The sequence below is a fragment of the Perna viridis genome, chromosome 2, assembly GCF_037379345.1.
Source record: "Perna viridis isolate PV_CMFRI_1.1 ecotype Kerala chromosome 2, ASM3737934v1, whole genome shotgun sequence".
Taxonomy (NCBI): Eukaryota; Metazoa; Mollusca; class Bivalvia; order Mytilida; family Mytilidae; genus Perna; species Perna viridis.
The window spans coordinates 16,632,690-16,659,743 of record NC_142446.1 but is presented as its reverse complement, the minus strand read 5'-3'; the positions used below and the strand labels follow the sequence as shown (position 1 = coordinate 16,659,743).

The 27,054-nt window shown below is 32.6% G+C and overlaps 3 protein-coding genes across 15 annotated transcripts in view; 2 read left to right on the top strand and 1 right to left on the bottom strand.

The window, feature by feature from the left end:
* LOC148623839 (uncharacterized) overlaps window positions 1-13,009 on the top strand; it is a 73,483-nt gene extending 60,474 nt beyond the window's left edge. For 8 of the 9 annotated variants that reach the window (XM_088566034.1, XM_088566037.1, XM_088566035.1 and 5 more), the window contains 2 exons: window positions 5,529-5,620; window positions 10,916-13,009. In XM_088566034.1, the coding sequence (XP_088422160.1) occupies window positions 5,529-5,620; window positions 10,916-11,038 (215 nt within the window). In that variant the 3' untranslated portion in view covers window positions 11,039-13,009. The remainder of the gene's footprint in view (window positions 1-5,528; window positions 5,621-10,915) is intronic. The other variant, XM_088566038.1, reaches the window with a different exon arrangement.
* Window positions 13,010-15,669: 2,660 nt separating this feature from the next.
* LOC148623838 (uncharacterized) lies at window positions 15,670-20,383 on the bottom strand. The gene has a single exon (XM_088566025.1). The coding sequence runs from the start codon at window positions 20,004-20,006 to the stop codon at window positions 17,511-17,513; it is 2,496 nt and encodes an 831-aa protein (XP_088422151.1). The 5' UTR covers window positions 20,007-20,383; the 3' UTR covers window positions 15,670-17,510.
* A 669-nt stretch (window positions 20,384-21,052) lies between these two features.
* LOC148623836 (endoplasmic reticulum membrane-associated RNA degradation protein-like) overlaps window positions 21,053-27,054 on the top strand; it is a 51,690-nt gene continuing 45,688 nt past the window's right edge. For 2 of the 5 annotated variants that reach the window (XR_015919519.1, XM_088566028.1), the window contains exons 1-2: window positions 21,053-21,189; window positions 25,592-25,841. Coding sequence is in view for 2 of the 5 variants with exons in the window: in XM_088566028.1 (XP_088422154.1) it covers window positions 25,709-25,841 (133 nt within the window). In the remaining 3 variants the exon portion in view is untranslated. The remainder of the gene's footprint in view (window positions 21,190-25,591; window positions 25,842-27,054) is intronic. The other 3 variants (XR_015919517.1, XM_088566027.1, XR_015919518.1) reach the window with 2 other exon arrangements.

Below are 27,054 nucleotides of genomic sequence, written 5' to 3'. Positions count from 1 at the left end.
TCCATTTCCAGACTGCTTTTTTATCCATCTTTCTTGATGATAGGTGACGGTCTGTTGGTTGTCAGCTTTTCACAATAACTCAAAACTACTTCTACCAAGTTTCATGACACTTTGCAAATTGATCTTTTTATTGATGTTAATCCCTCTTGAGTTATATAAATTGTTGGTTCAACATATATGTACCAAGGGACTATTCATCAAAAGGGAGCATTTTGTTATTTTCACACAATAACTTTAAAATGTTTTCCAGTAATTGTCAATAGTTTACTTGTATGAATGTAATCTCCCTTTCATAAATTGCTAATTTTATGTTATTTTTAGTTCTGGCACTATCATATAAGAAAACGCTCTCAAAAATGTTTTCCATAATTTTCATGTAATTTGGAGAATTTTTATTTCTGTTGATGTGTGATCCTTTTTTTTTTTTAATCATTTTGATCTGTTTAGCCATGTTGTAGATATTGCCCTTTTTCAATGTTTTCCCCTATTTTAATGTTTTGTCTTTATAAAATTTCTACTCTGACACTACAAGACTAATTAGAACCAAACTTGGTATAAATATTCCTTAAGGTATTCTGCATAGAACTGATATGGTGATTTTTGATCCATAGAAAAACATGGCTGCTGTTACTTAAATAGAACAAAGGGGTCAGACAGATGTTTTTTCACATGTATTTCCAAAACCATTATGTTTAGCCAAATTATTTCAATTGACGAAATGATCCCCATTACAAGGACTACAAAAGTCTGCATTGGATCAAATCTGTGGGAAACTCCTTGTTAGAGTTGAAAGGTGAAAAATGACGTTTTTTTTCAGTTTACAGCCAATATTTTGAAAATTATGATAGATAGAAACTTACAACTGCTGAAATGGTCCTTATGATAAGGCCTACTAAAGTTTGCAGGCATCAAAGTCTTCTGGAGAAAAAATGTCAGACAACTCCTTGTTAGTTATTGGCCTTGAAAGGCAAAAATTGAACCAGATGAGCAATATAGGCTCCTGGGAGCCTTTTGTTTTTTTTTTTAAATACATATATAATTTTAAGTTTTTGAATAGTGTGTTATTTCCCTATTGTTCTTTCATGTCAGATCCATACCTTCAATATCATGTACTACTATTTGAATCAGTGAATATCGTGGGGGCATGTTTTTTTTTGTTGTTTTTTTTTTAATGGAATAGTCTAATGAAACAGCGCTGTCAGTCATCATTAGTCAATTGTTAATATTCATTTTTGGTATAATGATGGTTTAGTTCTTTATCATTCTTTCTTTTACATCCTTGTAACTATAAAGTGGTTGACCTCAAGTTTTTTATTTCAATTTTAATTAATTGATTTTCTTTTGTGAAGCCTTTGATTTATTTTTGGTTAATTAGTGGAAAATGAGTCATCAAAAATTTGTTTAATGGGCACATTTTACATTTGAATAGCTCTATTTTAGTTCAGAATCCAATTTATATCACTAATGATGACTTGGTCTTAGAAACATGTGCGTAATAGCATTCTTTCCACAGCTTCAACTTTTAAATAAGCCTTTGGCTTTTCCATAGATAGAATGACTGCAAACCTGAACATGAACTGATATTCAATTATTTCTTTAGTTTTGATCAGATATTAAACAGTAAATGTACCTTTTCTTTATAGGAGCAAGTGGTCCATTTTTGACATTTTAAAACTATATGATTTATAACTGTAATCATTTTAGCTGGAAACATAGGAAAACATTATATACCTTCTGGCTTTCCAATAGCTTTGTTTGTGGTTTAGTAATTGGAAGATTTATATAACATATACATTTATACATCAAGTGAAGTTTAATAATTGGTAATGTTTGATTTCGAAGGATCCAAAATCAACATAAAGCCAAAACTGGATTGGTGAACCCCCATAACTTAATTGCTCTCATGTATGATGTTCTTTTATGTGATGTGTGAAATCCTGTGTCATTGACAAAAATATTGAAATGTCATAAATTATTTTGTACATATCTTTTACTAAGGAGTTTCGTCCCTCTTAGTTCTCCTACCAACAAGAATATTTCCTTAATGATGATGATTGGTCATTATTCAAAGAGATGATCAAGCACAGGATTGTGTATGATAATCAGATTCATTGTTACTCATTGATGAAAAAAATACTGATGTATTTCTTCATTTGAAAATAAACAGAAATCAAAACTGAATTTCTTAAAGCTATTACTACACAAAACATCAAATACAGCTATAAAAATTAACAACACAGAACATCCAGTGCAGCCTTAAAGCTGGAACAACACAGAATATCAAAAACAGCCATAAAAATTAAAACACAGAACATCAAGTGCAGCCTTAAAGCTGTAACAACACAGAACATCAAGTGCAGCCTTAAAGCTGTAACAACACAGAACATCAAATACAGCCTTAAAGCCATGACAACACAGAACATCAAATACAGCCTTAATGCTGTAACAACACAGAACATCAAATACAGCCTTAAAGCTGTAACAACACAGAACATCAAATGCAGCCTTAAAGCTGTAACAACACAGAACATCAAATACAGCCATAAAAATTAACAACACAGAACATCAAGTGCAGCCTTAAAGCTGTAACAACACAGAACATCAAATACAGCCTTAAAGCTGTAACAACACAGAACATCAAATACAGCCTTAAAGCCATAACAACACAGAACATCAAGTACAGCCTTAAAGCTGTAACAACACAGAACATCAAATACAGCCTTAAAGCTACAACAACAAATATTATCAAATGCAGCCTTAAAAATTAACAACACAGAACTTAAAGCCATAACAACACAGAACATCAAATACAGCCTTAAAGCCATGACAACACAAAACATAGCCTTAAAAACAGCTTTAAAAATTAACAACACAGAACATCAAATACAGCTTTAAGGCTATTACAACACAGAACAATTGAATACAGTCTTAAAGTTGGATAAAGCTTGTGGATATTTCTTCTGGATACTGTAACTGTGTATGTCAAGATACAAGTTTGATACTAACTATTTTGAAAAAAAAAAATCTTCATTTAGTATAAACATCAAGTTTATAACCTGAGGCTGTGTTGAATTTTTTTAAATTGTCTATTTATTTTTAATTTTTAGCTGACCTGGCTGAAGGCCATGTGAGCTATTGCCATCACTTGGTGTCCATCGTCGTCCATTGTTGTTAATTTTTTTCAAAACTCTTCTCCTCTGGCACTACTTGACCAATTGGAACCAAACTTAGTATGAATGTTTCTTGGGGTATCCTGCATAGAACTGATGTGGGGATTTTTTATCTGTCAAAAAACATGTTTGCCATTACTAAAATAGAACATATTGGTCAAACTATAGATTTTTCGAATATATATCCGAAACTGTTAAGGTAAGCCAAATTCTGATGGGATAGAAGTGTTCAGCATGATGAGATTTATCTATGGTAAAATTTTCATTTTAATCTGTGAAGCCATGGAGTAATCGCCATCACTTGCATCTGTCGTCGTTGTCGTCCATCATCGTTGTCGTTAACAATTTTTCAAAATTCTTCCCCTCTCATACTACGTGACAAATTGGAACCAAACTTTGTATGAATGTTCCTTGGTGTATCCTGCATAGGACTAAAGTGGGGATTTATGGTGTGTCGGAAAACAGGGCCACAGTTACTTAAAATAGAACATAGGGGTCAGACAGTAGTTTTTCACATATATCTCCAAAACCGTAAGGTTAAGTAAATTTTTTCAATAGCTAAAATGATCCTTATTATTAGGACTACAAAAGTCTTTGGGGATAAAAGTTGTCAGACGACTCCTTGTAAGAGTTATTGCTCTTGAAAGGGGTAAAATGACATTTTTTTTTTCTATATCTTGAAAACTATGATATATTAAAAGAAACTTTACAATTGTTGAAATGATCTTTATGATAAGTTCTGCCAACGACTTCTTGAATCATAATTGTTAGACAACTACTTGTTCAATTTGTTGCCTTTGAAAGGCAAAATTCAATCAGGTGAGCCATTCCGGCTGCTGGGAGCCTCTTGTTAGTATAAATCTCCAAAACCGTTAGGTTTAGCCATTTTCTGACATTGGGTGAAAGTGTTCAGCATGATGAGATCTATTCTTGGTGAATTCTTTTTTTAATCTGTGAAGTCATGTTGGAGTTATTGCCCTTTTTTGATGTTATTTCTTTCAAAAATCTTCTTTTCTGACACTACTTGACCAATTTGAATCTAACTTGGTATGACTGTTCCTTTGGATATCCTGCATATAACTTTGGTGGGGATTTTTGATCTGTCATAAAACATGGCTGCTGTTACTAAAAATAGAACGAAGGGGAGTCCGTCAGAAGTTTTTCTCATATATCTCCATAACTGTGAGGTTTAGACAAATTCTTTCAATTGCTAAAATAATCCTTATTATGAGGCCCACAAAAGTATCCAACGGATCAAAGTTGTCTGATGACTCCATGTAAGAGTTATTGCCCTTGAAAGGTGAAAAATGACCTTGTTTTTTCAATTTTCAGCCAATACAGTGCAACCTCTGTAAACAGGCCATCACTGGAACTGACGAAATCGGCCGATTTCTTGAAAACTATGATAGATAGAATGAAAGTTTTAGTTGCTGAAATAATCCTTATGATTATGCCTACAAAATTTTGTGGAGATCAAAATTTTCAGAGGACTCCTTGTAAGAGTTATTGCCCATGAAGGGCAAAAAATTGTTTTTAGAAACTTTCAATTGATGAAATGATTCTTATGATAAGTCCGGCCAAAGTCTTCTTTAAGTCAAAATTGTCAAATAACTCCTTGTTAGAGCTATTGCCCTTGAAAGGAAAACATTTAATCAGGTGAGAGATTCTGGCTCCTCAGAGCCTTTTGTTTTATTTTAAGTCCAATTATGTTCCACTTAATTGGTATGTTCATGTTAAATTTAGAAATTGTGATTCAAAGAACCAGTTCCAAAATTCAACTTTTGCCTACATAAACAATTATGCGTATTTGTAATATGCAGACTGTCATGAACATTAGAAATCCCAGAATGCCATACAGTTACTGTAAATGTATTAATTTTTGCAGATTCTGTCTAGTGAACATATTTGCTGGTATCAATTTTAGCAGTTTCATAAAAACAATTAGCATTACATAGTGTTGAAAATAAATTTCGCATGTACTATTTTTCATGGTTTTCTGTCCACTGCAAAAATTGCAATAATTAGTTGGTTTACAGTATTCCATCAATCTTTGGAGAATATCCAAATATCATGAATGGTTTTATTTTCATGGTTTATTACGTATGATACTTTCATTCATGCTGAGTTTGCTGAAAAGTCTTAAGTCCTGTCAGTCCTGATTGACAATATTTCTGTATTTTTTTATTTGGAAGAGGCAATATTTGTGAATTTTGCTTTAGAGATGCAAGAAGGGACTGACAGGATTCTTTGAAGGACCTAGGATTATCATTTTTTTAAGTCTGTGCATGCTGGTAGTGCTTGACTTGCATGCTTCATATTTTATGTTTTAATTGATAACTGAACTATCATTTATTGCAGTCATACCTTTAAGAGGCAAAGTTCGTAAAGCATCAATAACTGATAAAGTAGAAAAGTCCAGGGTATCACAAGCCTATATAGATACAATCAAGGTAACATTGATGTAGACCCCCCCCCCCCATTTTCTCCTGCATGTAGATAACACTCTGTAGTCACTAACATCACTGTAGGAATTCCTTTGTACTTGCTATTGTAAAACCTTTTGATAAATTTTTCATGAGAAATATGATGATACAACTTCCGAAATCAGTTTCTAGATATAGAATTGACCATTATCTGTGGGTATGAATTGAATAATCATGAAACTTGCATTTTATTGATAAATAAATTACTTGCTGATAATAAGAAAAGTTGTTTTCTTAGTGCTAATTAAAAAATAAAAATGATAAATTCTGTTCTACACTTGTATATCCATTACCAATCACCATTTATGTAAATGTTCAAACCTTGAAGTTGGGTGTTTCCAGTCCAAAGTAACATAAATACTTTCATTGTTTAAATATTATTGCACATCTTTTATATCCAATACAATATTTTCTTTTTTTATTTGGGTAAAGAAAATTTGTTAGTGCATGATTATGAATGAATGAGAGGTCAAGGACATCTTACTCAGTTAACAGACTTTAGGTCAGATTATGTAAACATAATACAATACTGGTGAACATTGTGAATATGTCTTGTACTGTCTAATGGTGTTATTTCTCTCTACTACAGGTTTAGGTTTCCACTTTTAAGTCTGGCTTTCTGTTTCTTTAAATAACATTTCCAACAGACAAGAAGGTTTGGATTTCTGTAATGGCCAATTATGCAGTTTCTTTAATGTTCATTGTCTGTTTTTAGATTGTTACTTTGTCCAATGCAGACACCATATTTAATTGTTGTTATAGAAGCAACCTTTAGTTCAGTCGACTTATATAAAACTTGTCTGTCTAGCTGTCATTCTTGTGAAAATCTGAAGATATCAACATCCTTCAAAAGATTTAAGGGTTTATGTGTCAATACCTAGCTTTACAAAGCCTTTGTTAAGCATATAGTTGTTTGCTAGAAATTCAGAGTCACTTTAAACTTTCACAATGATAAGTTCGGTAATATTTTTTACCAGTAAATTAGGTTAAAAAATTGTTTGTACCAGTACTTATTTAGAATACATCAACAATGTCCACATCCCCTTTTCATGCAGCTACAAAAAATTTGGCATCCGTCATTCTCACTAACCGATTTTTCAAAATTCTCCTCTGAAACTACCGGACCGATCAAAACCTAATATGATGATGGGATTTTTTATCTGTCGAAAAAAACATGGGCGGCATTACTGAAAAAAAAACCAAAAACATAAGAGTTGCACATATCTCCAAAAGCAAATTTTGGCAGTAAAACTGTTAAGCATGATTAGATCTATCTGTAGTCAAATTTTCATTTTAATATGTAAAGCCATGTTGGAGTTATTGCCCTTTTTTGACATTTTTGGTCTTTTTAATGTTTGTTTCTTTCAAAAATCTTCTACTCTGGCATTTTTGACCAATTGGAAACAAATTTGGCATGAATGTTACTTAGGATATTCTGCATAGAACTGATTTGGGGGTTTTTGATCTTTGGGGCCTTACTAAAAATGAAACAAAGGTGTCAGAAACGTTTTTCACATATATCTCCTAATGTTAAGTTTAGCAAATTCTGACATTGGTAAAAATATTCACATGATGTGATCTATTTCTGGTCAAATTTCGTTTTAATCTGTTTTACCATATTGGAGTTATTGCCCCTTTTTTTAGGTTTTCCCCCTTAATTTTAATGATATTTTTCAAAAATCTTCTCCTGACACTACAAGACCAATTAGAACCAAACTTGGTATGAATATTCCTTAGAGTATTCTGCGTAGACCTGATGTAGGAATTTTTTATCCGTCAAAAAAACATGGCCACCATTACTAAAAATAGAACATACGGGTCAGACAAATTTTTCGCATATATATCGTCACAACTGTTAGGTGTAGCCCAACCCTGACATAGAGTAAAAGTGTACGGCATGATGCATGATGAGATATATCAGTGGTTAAATTTACGTGTTAGAGTTATTGGCGTTTTTTCACTATTTTTAATGCTATTTCTTTCTCTCAGAAAGTACTTGACAGAATTTTATGACAATTGATTTGTTTGTTCTTGGGTATGAGCATCAAGAATTTTTATCCAAAAAAAAAATCATGGCCACTTTTACAAAAATAGAATGTTGCTTATTGAGCCAGGTGAACATTTATGCCTTTTTATATGACAGCAACAAAAAATTCTGTCCTGTAATGGTATCACTCTGCCCTTTGTTGTTAACATCATCATTGGCATCCTTATGCACAGCTTAAGTTCAGTTTCAACAAAAATTTAGTTTTGGATTTATGCCTTTTTATATGACAGCAACAAAAAATTCTGTCCTATAATGGTATCACTCTGCCTTTTGTTGTTGACATCATCATTGGCGTCCTTTAGTTCATTTACAACAACTTGAGTAAATCTTATGGTTAATCCAAATCTCATGATTCAGATAACAATTCTTTCTTTTTGAAATTCGGGTTTTTTGGGGTTTTTTTTTTTGGACAGAGTAGGCTACCTTTAACTTTTTTTGGAGTTTTATTTTTGGTCTGATTTTGAATTTTTTTTTTATTTGATTCCTAATGAAAATCCCTGTCTGCATTTATCAATAAGATTTCAGATATCTCGTATGTTTTATAGTTACAAGCGGTCAAAGGGAACACCCCAAAAAATCAACCTTTTTACTTTTAGTCAGATTTTGAAAAAAATGTTAGTTATTGAATTCCTTATGAAATTCCCTGCCTGCATATTTCAATCACATTTCAGATATCTCTTACAGTTTTTTAGTTATAAGGCACTGAAGAGGCCACTCCCTAAAAATTGACTTTTTTATTTTTGGTCTGATTTCAAAGATTTTGAATTGAATTGAATGGAATTGCCAGTCCATGGTAAAATAGTGATAAAATGGAGTTTCTGTGATTTATTTCTTTATTTGCATATTCTTGTATATTCTAGTAAAATAAATGATAACATCTTTCAAAAAGTGACTCTTTGCAACATTGAAAAATAATAAAAAAAAATTGATTTATAGGACTGCACTGTTAATAATCAAACTGAAAAAGCAGCAGTACAGTGTAATTGGGTATAACATGGTGCTATATCAGTTGTAGGCTGATGCACAGTAAAGAATATTATTTTTCAATTCATTCTCAGAACCAACATTGTGATCTTGAACTTTGTGAAATGAAGTCTTAGTGTTTTAGTTGCACAACATCTCATTTTTTAAATGCTGATGACAGGTGTCTGAAATATCATAATTATAATTTTTACCATCAAGTAAGTGCATCAACCAATTCATGATCTCATAATACTCATAAACAAAAATAGCGGAAATGTGTCGTGGGATTCTTGATTTACAAAAAAATATCTGTTATTTTAGGTGTTAGTGTGTTGTTATTACAATCAAATTGATTTTTATGTTGATGTCCTGCTGAATAAAGATCCATTTTCTACTAAAAAATGGAAACACTGTATGTTGCTCTCAGAAGTAGCCATAATTACTACTCAGGGATACCGAGTTTTGATCTGAAATGACATTGGTCTGTGATTCTTCACAAACTTTTGAAGCAATTGATTAATTTTTTTTTTACTAATTTTTAATGAGTTTTCTCATGTAGAAGAATAGTATGACTTTATTACGTTAATTGTTAATTTTCATTTCCTAAACTTTCAGGATTCTTGGTCATGTAAAGTAGTATGATTCTCCGGTCAGAATTAAACTTTCAGTTTAAGAACACTTTTTGGAAATGAAGTTAATATTTATAAATACAAATATAAACTTTGTGCTAATTGATTATGTGATTTAAAACTCCAAACTATTTTGAATGAATACAGTGTGTCTTTAATGAAAACTTTCTATAGTATAAGCACAATAGTCAGACTTATATATAGCAGGGTCTGTTTGATTGGTCTATCATTCTTGTTTTGAAATGCATAAAGTGTCTGTCATTGGACAATCACTCAGTCAATTAATCGACAGTAAGCTTGAATCTCTCTAAAACCATTTAAAAAGAGCCTTCAAGTCACATGTAATATGTCTATAGTATACAACTCAATTAGCAGAGTACTTAAGGAGGGATATTTTAGAAAACCTTAAAATCCTAACTTATCTTCTTTCTTATTTGTTTTTACATTTTTTTTTTTTTTTTGGGGGGGGGGGGTGATTTATGAATAGTTTCACATTATTTATTTTGGGGGCTTTTACAGCTTGCTTTATGATATGGGTTTTGCCCATCATTGAAGACAATGTGGTGACCTATAGAAGTTAAATTGTTCATTGCTTGGCATTTGGTGGATAACTATCTCATTGGCAATCATACCACATCTTCTATTTTATATTACTTTCTTCATTTTTGTGCCTTTGTTTTATGTTTCAAAATAATAAAGACAATTTTTCAAGAATTACTGTAGGTAAAAAAAATCGAAATAATAGCATATTTTACTATATGAGGAATTGGCTCTAAGTGAAATTTGTTTTTTTTCCCCTTTAATTGAATCATTTTATACACCTGTCTTATGTTGGTCTTTCTGTCTGTCCATCCACTTTTCCTACATTAACTCAAATGCTTTGAAAGGTCTTTTGTCTTGATACTATGAATGTAGTTAATTTCATTTCTTACTGATTTTTGTGATCCTTAAGTTTTCAGCCTATATCTTGAAAAGTATTCTTGAGTCAAAATTGTTAGACAATTAACCTTGTTAAATTTATTGCATTTGCCTTTATCTCACAGTGCTGCATTACAGCATGGAGGTCAACTCATATTACAGATTTAGGCCTTATTTAGGATTAATTGTATTTTAATTGTTGTGTGGTAAAATTGATGGGATTCATGTTCCTTTTGTTGCAGATTAGTGAAACAACTTTGAATAATAATATTTGTTAAATTCTTTGCTTTTTAAGTATTTCATGTACTGGTATTTATATTCTCAACCAACAAATAGTAAAACATTACTTATAGTATTTATGTAGGTCATGTATTTAGTGTAAGTAAAACTCAAACTATAGTAGTTCAGGTAGATTAAGTTCTTAATGCTGATAAATAGGTAATTTTGAATTTAATTAGGTCATGAAGATTAATATGATAACTAGACACAAGTTAAAGGAGTCGCAATGGTGACTTGTTATGTATGCTTTTGGTTGAATGTTTATTTAAATCAATGATTGTTTTGTTCTATATTGTGACAGCAGAATGCTCAAAAGTAATGCTGGTCATCCTTGAAGTTTTAATGCCACCTTTTAATAGCTGGCAACTATGTTGAGATTTCTATCATTTTTATTAGCTCAAAATGAAATCTTTTCTCATTTTGTAGGAGGATGCAGAGCAAAGAAAGAAACAGTTGGAAAAAATGTTAGATGAGCATGCAGAAATTGTTCAAGAAATTGGCAGATCTTCATCACGTGACAATTTGGTTGAAGATAACCGTGATCATTGACGTCATTAGTAACCATGAAAACAAAAGACTTAATGCTCTTCCAAAAGAGGACCTTTAACATTTTGATACAATGTGAAAACATTGACAAATGTTAACAACAGAATAGTGTTATCTCAGCCTGCAAGATTTTTATAAATTTGAATTTTATAACATATCAAGAGTTATCCCTAGTTTTTTTTGTTTTTGTTTTTTTTTTTCTTTCTGTGACTGCCAAGTTACATATTCATTTATTCATTCCCATGTAGAATATTTGTGTTTCTTAATCATCTTATTTAACTTGGCAGTGGTTTTCTTTCAAGATACAATTTAGAAAGAGACCATGACTTTCCATACAGGTGATATTTTTTGACATATATACTTTAGTATTATAGTTAGTCTATAATTGATGGTGCTCATGTTGCCATTTCCTTCGAGGTTTTGACCAATTTGATCAAATGAAACTGAAGTGACATCAACTCTTTGGTGATGCTGTTTAAATAAAACAAAAAATGTAAAATGTATTTTTGAGATATTTAGAAAAATTAATCTTACTGTTTATGTCTCATCTTGCACTGATATTTGAAGAAAAATTGAGCATTCAGTGTCAGGAAGTTCTATCATATTTCATACGTGCTTCTCATAGATTAAGTATGATATCTAATGGGAGGTTTGTCTTAATATTACTTAGTATAATTACTGAGTTACCAATAGGGTTGAGTTTATGCTTGAAGGTAGAATGCATTTAATATAGCATTGTGTTCTAAGATCAAACTAGTAATACATTTTTCATTATTTATTACACATTGTATTCATGAATTCATATAAGTTGGTTTGTGCAGACATTTATGTTTTCAATCTTGATTTGTCAATGTTTTAGTAAATGGATTTATTTTTGTTGTTCTCACTATTGTTTGAAACTATACAAAGGAAGACAACTCTGTTTTCCCTTCCCCAAAATTGATTGAGTTGTATAATGTAGTAATTATTTACTATTTCTTGTCTAACACAAGAGACTTTCAGCTTTCAGTGTTCATTTTATTAAGTATTCCTTGATTAACAGAGAACCTATTTAGTGTATCTTCTAGAATAATCTTGAGATATCTTACAGCTAGGACAAGTGTCTTTTCATTTTTTTTTTCAGTTCTATCAGGTTTCTGTTCTTTTTCCCAATAGTAAACTTGATACTTATTTCTCTATAAATTAAACAGATAGGTAGCTTTTATTTATTCCATTGCTGTATCATTGTAATTTTCTGCTCATGTTTCAATATAGTATTAAAGCCTAGATCAAACTAAAAATAAAATTGATTTGGAGATATCATAATTTAACTTGTCACAGAATATGAAGTAATAAGTACTTAACACTCAATTGATATGACTTCAATTTCTTAATAATGTGGTCAGTACATACTAATGGATGTATTGAACAACATACTCTCTGTATAAAGTGCATTTAAGGCTATTTGTGAGTTTATTATCTATGCCTCGTCTCCATTGGTTGACAAAGTAATCTCTTGTGTTCACTTCACTTATCATTCCAATGTATTTATATGTGATGTTCTGGTTTGTAAGGGAAATTCTCACTGTTTGTTGTCATCACAACTGTTCATTGAAAGACACTATTGATCCAAGCTCCCTTAGCTTTCTACAAAACAATGACAATTTGTACAAATATTAAACTGTAAAATTTTAAGTTTCAATTTTTGTATGACCTTGACTTTTTATGAAATAAGTGATTTTGTTTGAACCTTGAAAAGTTTATAGAAAATCTGAGATTGATTGTTGTTATTTCTGAGATGTACTTTAACTACAATGTTGTGACAGATTTATGGACTAAGTTTTAAAGATTAGTCTTGTGTCACTTCAATGTTCATATTTTGTGAGCTGGTAATTAGTAAGTCTTTAAGAGATTGTACTTGTATAACATAAATCATTAATGGCTGTCATTTTAATCATGTGCATGTTTGAATTAAATGATGATACGCACCCATTATTTCTATATTTATTATTGTGATAAACATTGTGTCAAAACAGCTGTCAATTTTTTATGGGGATAATTTCTGAAAGATAGGACCAAGGAAAGAGACAGAACAATCAAAATATAGTGTGTAAACATTCTCTATTCCATGATTGTGAAGGGTATTCACTATTCTATTATAACCAAACAAATTTAGGAATTAATATTTGAAACAAAATCAGTCTGAATTGATTTTATGCCTACTTTTGATGCCTCTAGTGTAAATGGAAATAAAACAACAACAAAAAAAAATGGTTCAGCCAGTAATTTATTTCTTGATATTGTCTAATTTATCCAGTTACATAAGAACTTCTCTGAACATAGTGTAATCTCTGGGTAGAATGACGCAAAAGCATAATAAAAATGATATATTAAAATATCTCTTGAAAAAAAAAGACCTGGCTGTCTGTTTTATTAGCTTATCTGGAGCAAAAGGTCCATGTAATCTATTATCATCAGTCATCTTTCTATATTTGATGTTGACTGTCATCTTTAACTAAAAAAAAAAAAACGCTCAGTTGATTATTACCAAATTTGGTCACTAGCATCTTCTATGAAAATTCATAAAGCTGTTCCTTTTCCAGACCACAGGATTCAAGTTGCCAATTTCTACATGTATCTCAAAAACTAAAAAATATTGGAAAATAAAAAAAATGTAGACCTTGCTTCTATAGCTAGAGTTTTACAAAAGTCTCCATGTGGTCAAAGTTATAGGATGACACTTATTTTTAGATCACCTGCATCTGTTGTCGTTAGCCTTTTTCAAACATCTCCTCTGAAACTGCTTGCCCAATTTGGATGAAGCTCGGCATGGTTCTTCCTAAGTGTATTGTGCATAAACTGATCGTTAAAAAATTTTGAAATGTTAAAAAACATGGCAGCTGTTAAAAAATAGAACATAGTGGTCAAAATCAGTTTTCATATGCCCGTCTAAGACAGGACATATTATGGTATACCATACTCTGTCCATCTGTCATCAATACTTCGGACAATAACTCCAAAACACTTTCACCAACAATTTTGCTGAATTGTTCATATCTATTGACGTAAGCTCCCTTTCAATTTCTATAAATTTCAGATTTTTTTGGTTTCCATGCTATAAATTTTAATACTTGAAAAGAGCAGGATTTTCAAGTTTTTACACAATAACTCAAAAAACACTTGCACTAACTTATATGAATCTTTGGAGAATTGTTCATATCTATTGATGTAAGCTCCCTTTCAATTTTTTATAAATTTCAGATTTTTTTGTTTCTGTGCTATGAATTTTTATACTTGAAAAAAGGAGGATTTTCAAGTTTTCACACTGTAACTCAAAAAACACTTGCACTAACTTTTATGAAACTTTGGTGAATTGTTCATATCTATTGGGGTAAGCTCCCTTTCAATTTTTATAAATTTCAGATTTTTTTGTTTCCATGCTATGAATTTTTATACTTGAAAAAAGGAGGATTTTCAAGTTTTCGCACAATAACTCAAAAACACTTGTACTAACTTTTATGAAACTTTGGTGAATTGTTCATATCTACTGAAGTAAGCTCTCTTCCGATTTGTATAAATGTCAAATTTTACGTTTCTGTATTATGAAGTTTTACTCTTTAAAAAAAGGCAGAAACAACAAAGGAAATTTATTTGTTGCAAAATCGTTGAAAACGGACCATTTGTTATTATAGTGCAAGATTTTTTGTGCATTTTTCATTTACTTTTTTTTTGTGGGGGAAGGATATTTGCTCACAGTATGTCTAGAGTTGATCATATAACTTCATTAAAAGCATAAGGACAAGTTAAAAGGGCAACGGGCGTATCATGCACTTTAAGCGCAGCTCTTTATTTGCAAATAACTTAAAAACAGTTGTATAAAGCAATATTTTGACATGGCTAATATTGTTCACCACCAGAAGACAGACCTATGCTGAAATTTCAAATGATTTGTCACCCAATGTAGGAGTTGTAGCCCCTGAAACAGATTTTTTTGGTTTTTCAGATGTATATTATACTTTGAAAATCTTCTCCGAAAACCATACCACCAAATTTAATTTAAGTTGGCATAATTGTTCTTTAGGGTATCCTGCACAAACTAATTGTTTAACAAAATTTTAAATGTTAAATACATGGCTGTCATTACTAAAAATAGAACATAGGGGTCAGACTGTAGTTTTTAGCTTATATCTCAAAACCATTACTTTAGTTAAATTCTGACTGGATAAAAGTGTTCAGCATGATGAGTTCTACCTGAGGTGAAATTTTAGTTTTAATCCATTAAGGTCTCACTAACCACTTCCGGGTCAAATGGCCACCCCCCTATGTAGTACCAAAAACACACTGAACCTAGACATGCATTGTAAGTGCATTATGTGTGTGTATTATGATTAAAAGTAGTCAAAATGAAGCTGAGAATGTGTACTTTAAAATCATATATGTAATTAACTACAAAAGTGTATGAATATTGTTTACATGTGTGAGTAATTTGCCTCCATGCTGTCAGTTAGCAGAACAGGTAAAAATGTGGATTTTCAGTATTATTTATTCAAGTAAATTTTGTGAAGAATTTCTGCTATCATCGTACCATTAGCATAATGATTTTGGAAGCCTTTTTTTTTTTCAAGCTTCGCAACGGTATGCAACTTTAAGATGTCCTTTGTCCTGGGAATTCACAGTGAGACTTTGAAAATTACTTTTTTAACATGTAAAGTAATGGAAATGTTAGAAGTGAGACCTAAGCCATGTTGGGAGTTATTGCCCTTTTTCGACCTCTTTTGCTATTTTTAATGTTATTTCTTTCAAAAATCTCCTCTGACACTACTTGACCAATTGGAACCAAACTTGGTATGAATGTTCCTTGGGGCATCCCTCCATAGAACTGATGTGGAAATTTTTTATCTGTTGAAAAACATGGCCACCATTACCAAAAACAGGACATAGTTGTCAGACAGTAGTTTTTCGCATATGTATCCAAAACTATTAGGTTTTGCTAAATCCTGACATAATAAAAGTATTCAGCATTATGAGATCTATATTGTGGTCAAATTTTCGTTTTAATCTGTTAAGCCACATTGGAGGTATTGTCCTTTTTCGGTGTTTTATTTGCTATTTGTAATGTTATTTCCATAAAAAAAAATCTTCTATGACCCTACCTGACCAATTGATCCTTATTATAAGACCTACAAAAGTCACTGGGGATAAGAAGTTGTCAGACGACTCCTTGTAAGAGTTAATGCCCTTGAAGAAGTGAACTATGACGTTTTTTTTTACTTTTCAGCCCATATCGTGAAAACTATAATAGAAAGAAACTTGCAATTGCTTAAATGATCCTTATGTTAGTCCTACCAAAGTCTTCTCGAGTCAAAAATGTTGGACAACATCTTGTTAAATTTATTGCCCTTGAATGGCAAAATTTAACCAAATGAGCTATTCAGGCTCCTGGGAGCCTCTGGTTGGAGTAAATTCCCATGAAAGGTGAAAAACGAGGTTTTTGCTGTTTTAGCCACTGTCTTTGAAAAGTCTCCATGGTTGAAGTTGTATGAACCAGGCGAATTATTCTGGCCCCCGGGAGCTTGTAGTTTTAATTTATATCTCCGAGAGTATAGAATGTTCTAATAAAAATCAAATGTGACTGAAGGTTCTTATAAAAATCAAATGTGACTTCTCAGAAAAAGAATTCCTCTGATGTCTTCATTCAGTTGAATTTGTGCGACAGTTGGTTCATGATGAGAATGTCTATTCAATTTGACATTTTCCACTTTTGTTTCAAGTGAAGGGTAATAACATAATTACCGAACTGCCAAACTCTAGGCAATAGTCAAAAGTCCGTATAACGAGTGGCAATATCAGGATAAAAACTGCTAAGTTGAAAACCACCGCAATTTTCATTACTAGGTACAGGCATTTCCGATTGAAATGGTTGGTTTAACCAGGTTTTAAATGAAAGTATTCACATGTAAGTTACACAAATAAATCGGTACCTAATCATTGATGACGTTATCTCTTATACATAGTAAAATTTTATTTACTAGATCAAATAATTTTATTTACAGTAGATTAGACTGCACAAAGCAAATTGAAGTTTTTGCCATATTTTAGGAAGACAATCTTTGAGTATTTAGCGGCAAATGTATTACAGCGAATGATATAGTTAACTTCTGGAAATGAAGTTGGTCTTCCCTTTACATGACGAAATGTCTTGTGTATTCATAAGGAGATGTGAAGTTTTTATCATTGCTAGTTTAAATCTCTTTGTCCTTGCGTTTCCAGAGCCTGAAGTATGTAAGCTCGCCTGGAAATTTTGGTGAACTAGTGAGGTGCCATTAAATGTATATTTCTATAAAAATGTTAACTTTAGAACTGAATTAGGCTATCCATTAGATTCCTTTTTTTTTTTTTTTTGAAATTACAAATGATTTTATAAAAAAAAAAGACGATTACCAAAGGTAAATAATAAACCTTTGTAAATATGATATATCCCTTTTAAATCTTGGCTTTATTGAAGAATGCATCCTGCTGCCGCTAACATTTTAGGATTTCCCTCAACCTTTTTTTCATATTTTTGGAGACTTCTTCCTTGTCGATTTCCACCTCCTCTGGCTTCAGAACCTAACAAAAAAGCCATGGGGTCAATAAGCCCGAGTTCATCTCGTTTAAAGTCGTGTATGTGGAAAGAAGTATTTTTGGTGATGTGCATAGTATCTGTTGACCAATCTGGCACATCCGTTTTGCTGAGATTGACGTCCCAACCTGATTTGGTAGGTATACCTTTCATCACAGAACGTGGTTCAATAATGTATCCTAACTCACCATGCCCGCAATATTCGCACACTGTCTGTACTTTAGAGCATTTATCACACATAGGACAATGCCATTCGTTTTCACTGTTACAAACACCACACACGGTACAATGCCACATATTCTTATTAGCTATATCTGCGGTACAGAAAGAATAATATGGTTTATTGACGTTCTCCGTAATCAAATACTGTGCAACTGTCATGTTTTGGATATCCGGATAAAAATAAGGTATTCCAGTATCCGTTGATTTTTCCAATAAATTACATCTTCTAGTTAACTGGTGTTCAAGTTCGCTTACGTCGAGACAGTGATAGTTTATAAAATCATTGAAACACGGATGCCATTCGTCTGAATCGAGAAAATTACATTCAGAGCCCTTAGCAAATCTAGGTCCATGTACATTAATAAATTCCTTCATTTCTTTACATTGTTCTTTTGATATCAGCTTGTATTTGTACAAGATTTCAATAACGTTGGTTCGTCTTTCCGTTGAAATGCGAACTGTGTTTGAAGGCTTATTATAGGTGTTTATTGTTAACGCACCAACATTGTTTTTTTCTAGGGTGTGTTCATTTAAACCTTTATGGTTATTGCTAAGGTGTTGGTCCAGGACAATGTCAGTAACCTTGATATCCATAAACCGAACAGCTGGACATGCTACTACAATCTGAGCTGCAATATTTGAGAGTTCTGATACAACTCCTCCCAGTACCAGTACATAATTCCTGAAATGCCTGTCTTGAAAAGGAAGAAATGATTCACGCCTATTCCACTCGTTCCTGTCACTTGCGCTGCAGTTAACAAAACGTTGGAAGAATGTTGCAGGAGAGTTTATTTTTAAAAACAGCAACCCTTCTGTTGTGTTTGAAATTTCGAAATACGTCATGCCATATATTCCTTGGAGGTCTATATCCATCCTAAATTGTCGTGAGCATTCAAAATATTCCATTTGCTTGAAAATTTCTCTACATAGTTCTTCCGTTATTTGTTTTGACGAGAAAGCGGGTAGGGTATAACTCGGGTAAGATGGTCTAAATTCAAACATTCTTACCGACAGGACATTAGTTACAGGGTTTACACAAACTTGAAATTGACCGCACCAAGATGGCACTATATCCACAAAGACATCTGAGATATAAAAGACCAGACTATTGGGTAAATCATTGTCCACTTCCTTTTCTAACGCTTCGTGTAAAATTTTATCGTTTTTAGACGACCTATTTCTGGTCTCTGACATGTTTTCCAGCACTTGAGAATACCTCTCCCGCATGTCATGTACAATACCTTCGGCAAGCTCCATTGAATCACTGTTCGGGAAGTTTTTGTGATGCGAATATATAAGGCCAAATCTACATTGGTCGGCAAGGCTAAGGATATTGTTCAACACACCATAGAAGCTTTGAACCGCCTCGGTAGATCGGGGTAGTGTATAGCAAAACGAATCATAAAGTGAATTGCTTTTGAATGTCTTCATTATTCTCATAACGAATGACTCTCTGTCAGCCGTCTTGCCTTTGTGTAAAGGGGAAACTCCTGAGCACAGGATTATGGGCTTCCCCGATATATCATTCACACTTACACGCTTGCTCGCCAGCTGGTTTCTGACATAGTCCTCATTTTTCTGTGATTGTCTGTCAGACCGTGCTTTATAATTGATACCGTGTTTGTCTCCTTCAGAGTTGTTTTCTGTACCCTTCAGTTGATGTTTGCCCATTGAAGGATTACTTACCTCGTTCGAGTCATTGTTCCGAAAAGAAAGATTAGAACATGAGGCCAAGTCACTAAGACATAAATCACTGTTAAGTGAGTTGTCATTGATTGGCGTTTTGCTACCCTCACTATTGAATGGTGTGATTGATAGAGTGTTTGATTCAGAAGCCAAGCCATTTGCCCGGGTAATACAAAATAAATTGTCACTGGTAAAGCTTCTTGGTGTTATAGTTTCTTGTGACTGAGTTATACTTCCAAATGGTTTTAGAATTGAAACAGGTGCATTGTTAACTTCTTCAGGTTTGTAGATTGATTTGCCTGTATCGTACACAACATGCCATGCTGATGAACCAGAACTATCTTCGTGCCAAGTAAATGTTGACAACGACGAATCATCGTGAAATTGCATATCCAAACATGGCTTCTTTGGTGAAATTTCGTTCTCTGCTGGAGATAATCTTGGATTCTTGCTTGAAGACATTCAACTATAGTCTGTGTGAAAATTTTTAAAACAGGTTGCTGACTTGGAAGTTAGCCTAATGCTTCGCAACAACTATGACGTACACGATTGCCGCGTGTACATAACTATTCAACGTTATGACGCGAAAGTTCTAAACGTATAAAACCCCAGCCTACTTATACTGAATTTTTGTAATCAATAGGAAATTACACAATCACTTTGTTATTTGAGAAATACTACCATATTTAAAGTTCTACCACACATAATTTTCTGAGTGAATTTTAAAGAGTAATCAAGGGAACAAAGGTTATATCGGTAATCGAAAGAATGTAATCCAGGGACAAAGACCAGACATGGAAAACAGACACACACAAAAAGAACATAAAGTAACTAAAATCATACATACAAAGTAACAAAAGCAAATGAGTAACTCGGACTCCACTAAAAACTGGGAGCATGGACCAGATGCACCGGTAGGGTAAGCGTAAAAAATGCGGGTTTACAAAAACTCAGTTTTTTTCCAAACTTAAGTTGAAAACTGCTGCTTACTGAAATTGAGCACTTTAAAAATGAATTCAAAATCTTATGAATGAATTAAAAGATGTGATGAAGACGTATTGTTATTTTGTTCACGTATTTAACATTTACTCCAATTACTTGCAACCTACAAAATTTTGCTTAAAGCTGAGCCAGGGATGCCCTGTTTTTTTTCCATGACAATCGCAAGCGTAACGTTCCTGATCTACGGGACCCTCTAGCGATTGTTCATAGAAGGAAGTAATTCCAAAATGGATTCCGCATATACGTAAATTAATCGTGTTTAATCTAGTACTATTTTTCCCACAATGATGATTCCTGATTTTTTTTATTTGCGTATTTAAGCTTACACTACACTGGGTATCAGCATAGACCTGTAATTTAGTACAGGTCCATGGTATCAGATAAGACCAATATAAATATTCTAGTTGTATTCAAATCCCGGATGTTATAACAAGTTCACAATGAAATACCATCCGATGAACGAACGGGATATATTATAGAAGTGACGACTTGACAAATGTTGTCATTTAATTTGTAAACGCTTCACTCCCCTGTTATAATGCTCTCTTCTAAAGTATTTCCCAATGGCCACTGATACAACACAGTCACAGGCACTTGTGTTAAAATAAGTACTTATCCCAGGCTCGTAATCAAAAATCGGTTGGTGAGTAATCCCACTGTTAGCGGCCAAATCAGAAAACAGCTCGGCCCTGAATCCCAAAGAGGGTTACAACTTACAGTCCTTGAACCGATCCGCGCAACGCTTTGTCTTAGACGGATCGATGACCGTTGACTGATTGAACGCAGACGGATCGATGACTGGTGACCGGTGACTGATGTGATCGCAGTTTAATTATGTAAAATCTGTTGAAAATAAAAGAAATGTAAAATTAATGGATGTTCAAATCTATTACATTAAATATGTGTTAAATTGACAAAGTAAACAACAAAAACCGTAAAATACATAGACTGCTCTGTGGTCACGTGATGCAATCACCAGTTTAATTGATTGGTTTGTCGGTGATTGATGACCGATTGCAATTTTTGTTGCACAGATCAGTTCAGGTACTGTACTCCTTGACCAATACTGCATATGTATATTATTCTAACAGGGACTCTATATTACAGGGATTGGTCACTCCTAACAAAGTTTTCACAGTGTATAAAATAACTGTGCCTCTCCAGTCTTTATACTGGTTAAAGCCTATAATGTTTTACATTTGACTTATGCATACTCTGAGAAAGAGAAATCATTCAGGATTTTAGTTACATAAGTTATAAAATTTTAACAAATATAATTACAGTTATGATGAAAATACTGAGGAAGGGTGTGTTCTCATAACACTTAAATATTATAAAAATGACAAAATTTATCAGTGAAAATCAATAATTATTATTGATCAGTTATTGCCCTAAGGGAAAATTAATGAATTAAGCCAACTTCTGACTGTTAATTAAGTATTTCAAACTCATTATTATGCAATGAAAATTACATAATTTTTTAGTACAAATTTCTTTAATCTGTTAATTGGTAGTAAATTCATATGTTTCAACAAACAGAAAGACACAATGATTATCAGTTTACTTGGGTATAGTATATGAAAATGAAAATTTTGATACTTCTTTCTCAAGACAAAGGTACATTCATTCAGTCATAATTTTTTATTGTTATTCAAAGCACATTTATTAAAAATAGCCATTGCCATTCAGCAGATTTTTCTCTTTCATTTGATATTAATTTCATTTTAATAAATCCACTAATTTTCACAAATATTCCAAGACAAATCATCTTTTATGAATGTGTAAAAAAGTTAATTTTTTGCTTATTTGTCTAAAAAGAGCTATTTTTGGACAGAAAAATATTTTTTTTTATTTCAGATAAATAAAAAATACATGTTGCCATTTTACAATTTTTTATCTTTAATTTGGTACATCACTCATCAAAATCCAGTGTAGTCATATATATATATATATATAGAAAGGTCTGAAAAATTCCCAACGTTGTTAGAACTGTCAAATTTGCGATGCAAATTTTTGGTTGTTCCCTCCGTGGGACTCGAACTCATACCGCTGTGACATCTATGCAACACCGCCTGCACAAAGTCCAGCTCCCTAGACCACTCGGCCAGCTAGGCTATATAAAAATATTGCTTTCACTGGCAGGGTCATTCCTCCTCGTAGGATTAATCTAGGGCTGTAATTTAGTACACGATGTATGGTAGTACGGGACAGTTCATGTAGATGTTATTATGTAGGATAGAGGATCAAATTAATGATGCATCACAACAAATAAATATTATACAACATCTCAGAATGTGACGACTCTATTCGCTACACTGCTCCATCGGATCAAATTGATACAGGGAAGATATGTAAACGTATAGAAAGGTCTGAAAAATTCCCAACGATGTTAGAACTGTCAAATTTGCGATGCAAATTTTTGGTCGTTCCTTCTGCGGAACTCGAACTCGTACCGCTGTGACATCTATGGCAACACCGCCTGCACAAAGTCCAGCGCCCCTTGACCACTCGGCCAGCTATATATTGAAATGCTACAGATGTCCTAAATTCCCACACATACAGTGGGTTAACCCCTTTCCGGTGGTCAAAATATTAAGGCCCCAATAAAAATTCAAAACAACAATTGATGGACATGTTGTTTCTATACATGTAGGTTGGATATTCTTTTAATAAATGTAAAAAAAAATAAGATTGTAAATGGTGAGTTAGATCAGGAATGGATGAATGACAAGGTTATTAACGTCATTATTATTTTTGTTTAATCTAGTTCTGGTGCAAAGGTGAAATTCTTGGTCATACATGCATTTAAATATCATTTGATTTTAGTGAGGAATGTCTCCTACATTAATCAGTTCTATTTATTTTATGGTAGGTTGAAAATCAATATTAAAAAAAGAATCTAATTTTTAATGAATACCCATATTTTTAGGTATACAGTAAATCACAATGGCCAACTTATAAAACTAATATTATACCATATATGTAATATTGAGCTGATTTGAATATGTCAGTTAACACCTTATGACCTGATCTTAATGACGTATGATCCACACGCACTGGGCCCTGTTCTCCATTACAAAAAATCCAAATTTATGATTTCACTGGAGATTGGTTGAACTGGAAAAAGGTTTAAGCGCTGTATTTCATGTTTTCCAAACATTCGGCACATCAAAATCTAGGAGTTGTAACAAGGTGATACTTCATAGGTGCCCTTGGTTAGCATATGTTGAACCCAGAAAGCTTCATTTGTAATATAAAAATGTATGTAATTATGTAATTAGCTATCTTCTTTGATAAAAACTCTTAGACAATCCTTTGAACAGATAATCCAGAGCATTTTAAATATTAATTTCAGTATTCAAAGATAATTATGATCTAAAAATAAGAATTTTCCATTTTGGCAGATTGACTTGTGAGTTCTGAATGGCTTCCAGTCAATTCAGATATCTTCAATTGACCAATCAAATAAAAGTGTGATGTCACCAAAAAGAAGAATTGTCTGCTACATATATGATAGGAGGACTTGAGCTGCCACTATACCAAAAAAAAAAAAAACATAATAAAAACTAATATTACAAACCTGATTGGTCTGAGGTTAGTACCAAAGGTACTATCCTTGCCATAGTTACTGTTTATTACTAGTTAATTGTATGGAATGGATGTAGTAATGTGAATTTGAACAGAATATTGAAACTACAGAAGAGAGCAGCTAGATTGATACTAGATGCCAATCATATGTCACCCTCTGCCCCATTATTCAGATAACTTGGTATTATGAATGTTGACCATAGGATTAAATACCATAAATATTTGCTTATGCATAAAACAGTCAAAGGCCTAGCTCCAAAATATCTCACAGATAAGTTCAACTACGCTTCTATGAAATGAGAAGTGAAAAAAACAAAAAGTTTGTAGTCCCAAAACCCAAACTTGAACTTTACAGAAAATCTTATGAATTTTCTGGTTCAATTTTATGGAATGAATTTCCCAGTACATTATGTTATATTTCAAATAACTAGTATAAAAGGTTAACTAGAGGCTCTACAGATCCTTAATTGCTCACCTGGTCAAAAATAATCTGTTCAGATTTCTAAAGCTGGATTCTTGACCTTACTGTACTATTGCCACAAGAATAATTTAATCAATAGAGAGCATCTTGGCTACAAATGAATCTATTTGGTTTTTATATTTTAAAATAAATCTCTCAGAGTCATTTTTGACCCAACAATGGCAATAACTTCAACAATGGTCAACAGATCTTTATGAAAATTTCAGCATAGGTCAATACCACTATGCTGATCAATTTTGCCCTGTAAGAATTAAGCTCAACCCATTTGTTTATGAGTGTTTTTTTCCCAAAAATCTTCAATATGACCCCCTTTGGTCTATTTAGTACATTGGACATGGTTTTTGCCAGATCAAAAATCCTCACGCACAGGTTGTTAAGGATATTGTAAGGTACATTCATGCCATATTTAGTCACAATCCATTGAATAGTATAGGGGGAGCAGATTTTTAAAGTTGGAAATACAAAAATCTTGGAAAAAATAATTTTAGGACCCTTAACTCTGTCCATGGATCAGAAAATTTCAGAAAAGGTCCAACTCATCATGCTAAACAATTTAAGGAAGAGAAGGGTGTACATTTTTATTTAACAAACACCTGTAGGTTAAGAGTAATCGAGACCAGGAACCAAGATTCAAGTGGAAATCAAAAGAATATATACCAAGGATAAAGACCAAACAGGGAAAACAGACACACAACAAAGGACATGAAATAACCAAAATAACACAAACAAAAAAAGAAACAGTAAATGATCAACCTGGACTCTTTAAAACTGGAAGCATGGACCAGGTGCACTGGTAGGGTAAGTGTCCTGAATTCTGAACTGTTGAACATTTAAAACCTTGTTTTGTCTGTTACAAAAATGATGCACCATGCATGTATGTTAATCCTGCTCTCAATATTTTTTGTAGAAATGAACGAACATGGCAGGGACATTAAAATACCTTTCTTTAATTGAGAAATTATATTTTTTGTTTTAGAATAGGTATAGCAGGGTATGAAGAGCTAAATATCTTCAACTCTACAGAACTGATCCATTGTGATGAATACTTTGTACCATTGCAGTTTTCTGAAACTGAATCAAGAATAAACAAATCATGCAGTCAGCTCTTTCTCCACATGTCAGGCATATCATTACAGAAATTGGTGTACACAGTGATTCCTCAAGTAAAAAATACCTGACAACTTCAAAATTGATTAACTGGGATGAAATCTGTGATGTTCTGCCAGGTAACCTTTTTTTCCCTTTGTCAACTTTTAAAAGTTTATTTAAGTTTCGAATCTACTCCCAAACCATGTTTTGACCACAGGCATACATTGTACTACATAAGGCCAGAGTACTCTTGAATTTTGTTCACATTTTTTCTAATGTCAGTATGGGCTGTATGGTGTCTAGTGGTCTTTTGTTTTAAATGTACAGACTTGACTGTATATATTATACTGGAGTTTGCCTTTGAGATTTAGGCATGTATCAAGAGATGTAGGTCACCAAAGAAATAATACCAACGATCAAGTCAATGACTTAAAGTGCAAAGCAGGGTCTGTTTGATAAGTCAATCATTCTCATCCTGAAATGCATGAAATATCTGACATAGGCCATAGGACTAAAAGTACAAAGCAGGGTCTATTTGATTTGTCAATCGTTCTCATCCTGAAATGCATGAAATATCTGCCATAGAACATTGGCCATAGGACTGAAAGTACAAAGCAGGGTCTGTTTGATTAATCAGTTGTTCTCATCCTGAAATGCATGAAATATCTGCCATAGAACATTGGCCATAGGACTGAAAGTACAAAGCAGGGTCTATTTGATTTGTCAATCGTTCTCATCCTGAAATGCATGAAATATCTGCCATAGAACATTGGCCATAGGACTGAAAGTACAAAGCAGTGTCTGTTTGATTAATCAATTGTTCTCATCCTGAAATATCTGCCATAGCACATTGGTAATATATCAAACCACATTATAAGCTGGAATTGATGACTTTGTAGGTGACGTGATATGTTTGAAAGTTAGGACACAGACTGATTATAAACCAGTGCATTTAATGGTGTACTGAATCAAACAAAAATTGAGTTATATTCCGTGGTCCATCAGATCCTGAAATTTTACAGTGATACTGTTTTTGGCTTTGCATCATTTTTCTTTCATTTAAAAAGCAATGTTATTATACCCCTGTTCTTGAGGGGGCTTTACTTGTTTACCTGTGTCAATTATTCCAGTAACATAATTTTTTTGTAACAAAGTTCTCTTCTTCTGTGAATCACAGACTTTTTATATTTTATGAAAAAGCTATATATTGGTATACTGAATCATAAAACAGGTTTTTATACTTGTATGAAATTACTTCTCATTTGTCAAAAAAACTTGAATTTTCCTTATACAGTGGTATTATACAATTTACAAAATTTTTGTCAATTTTTTCTCAGCTGTTATTAATCA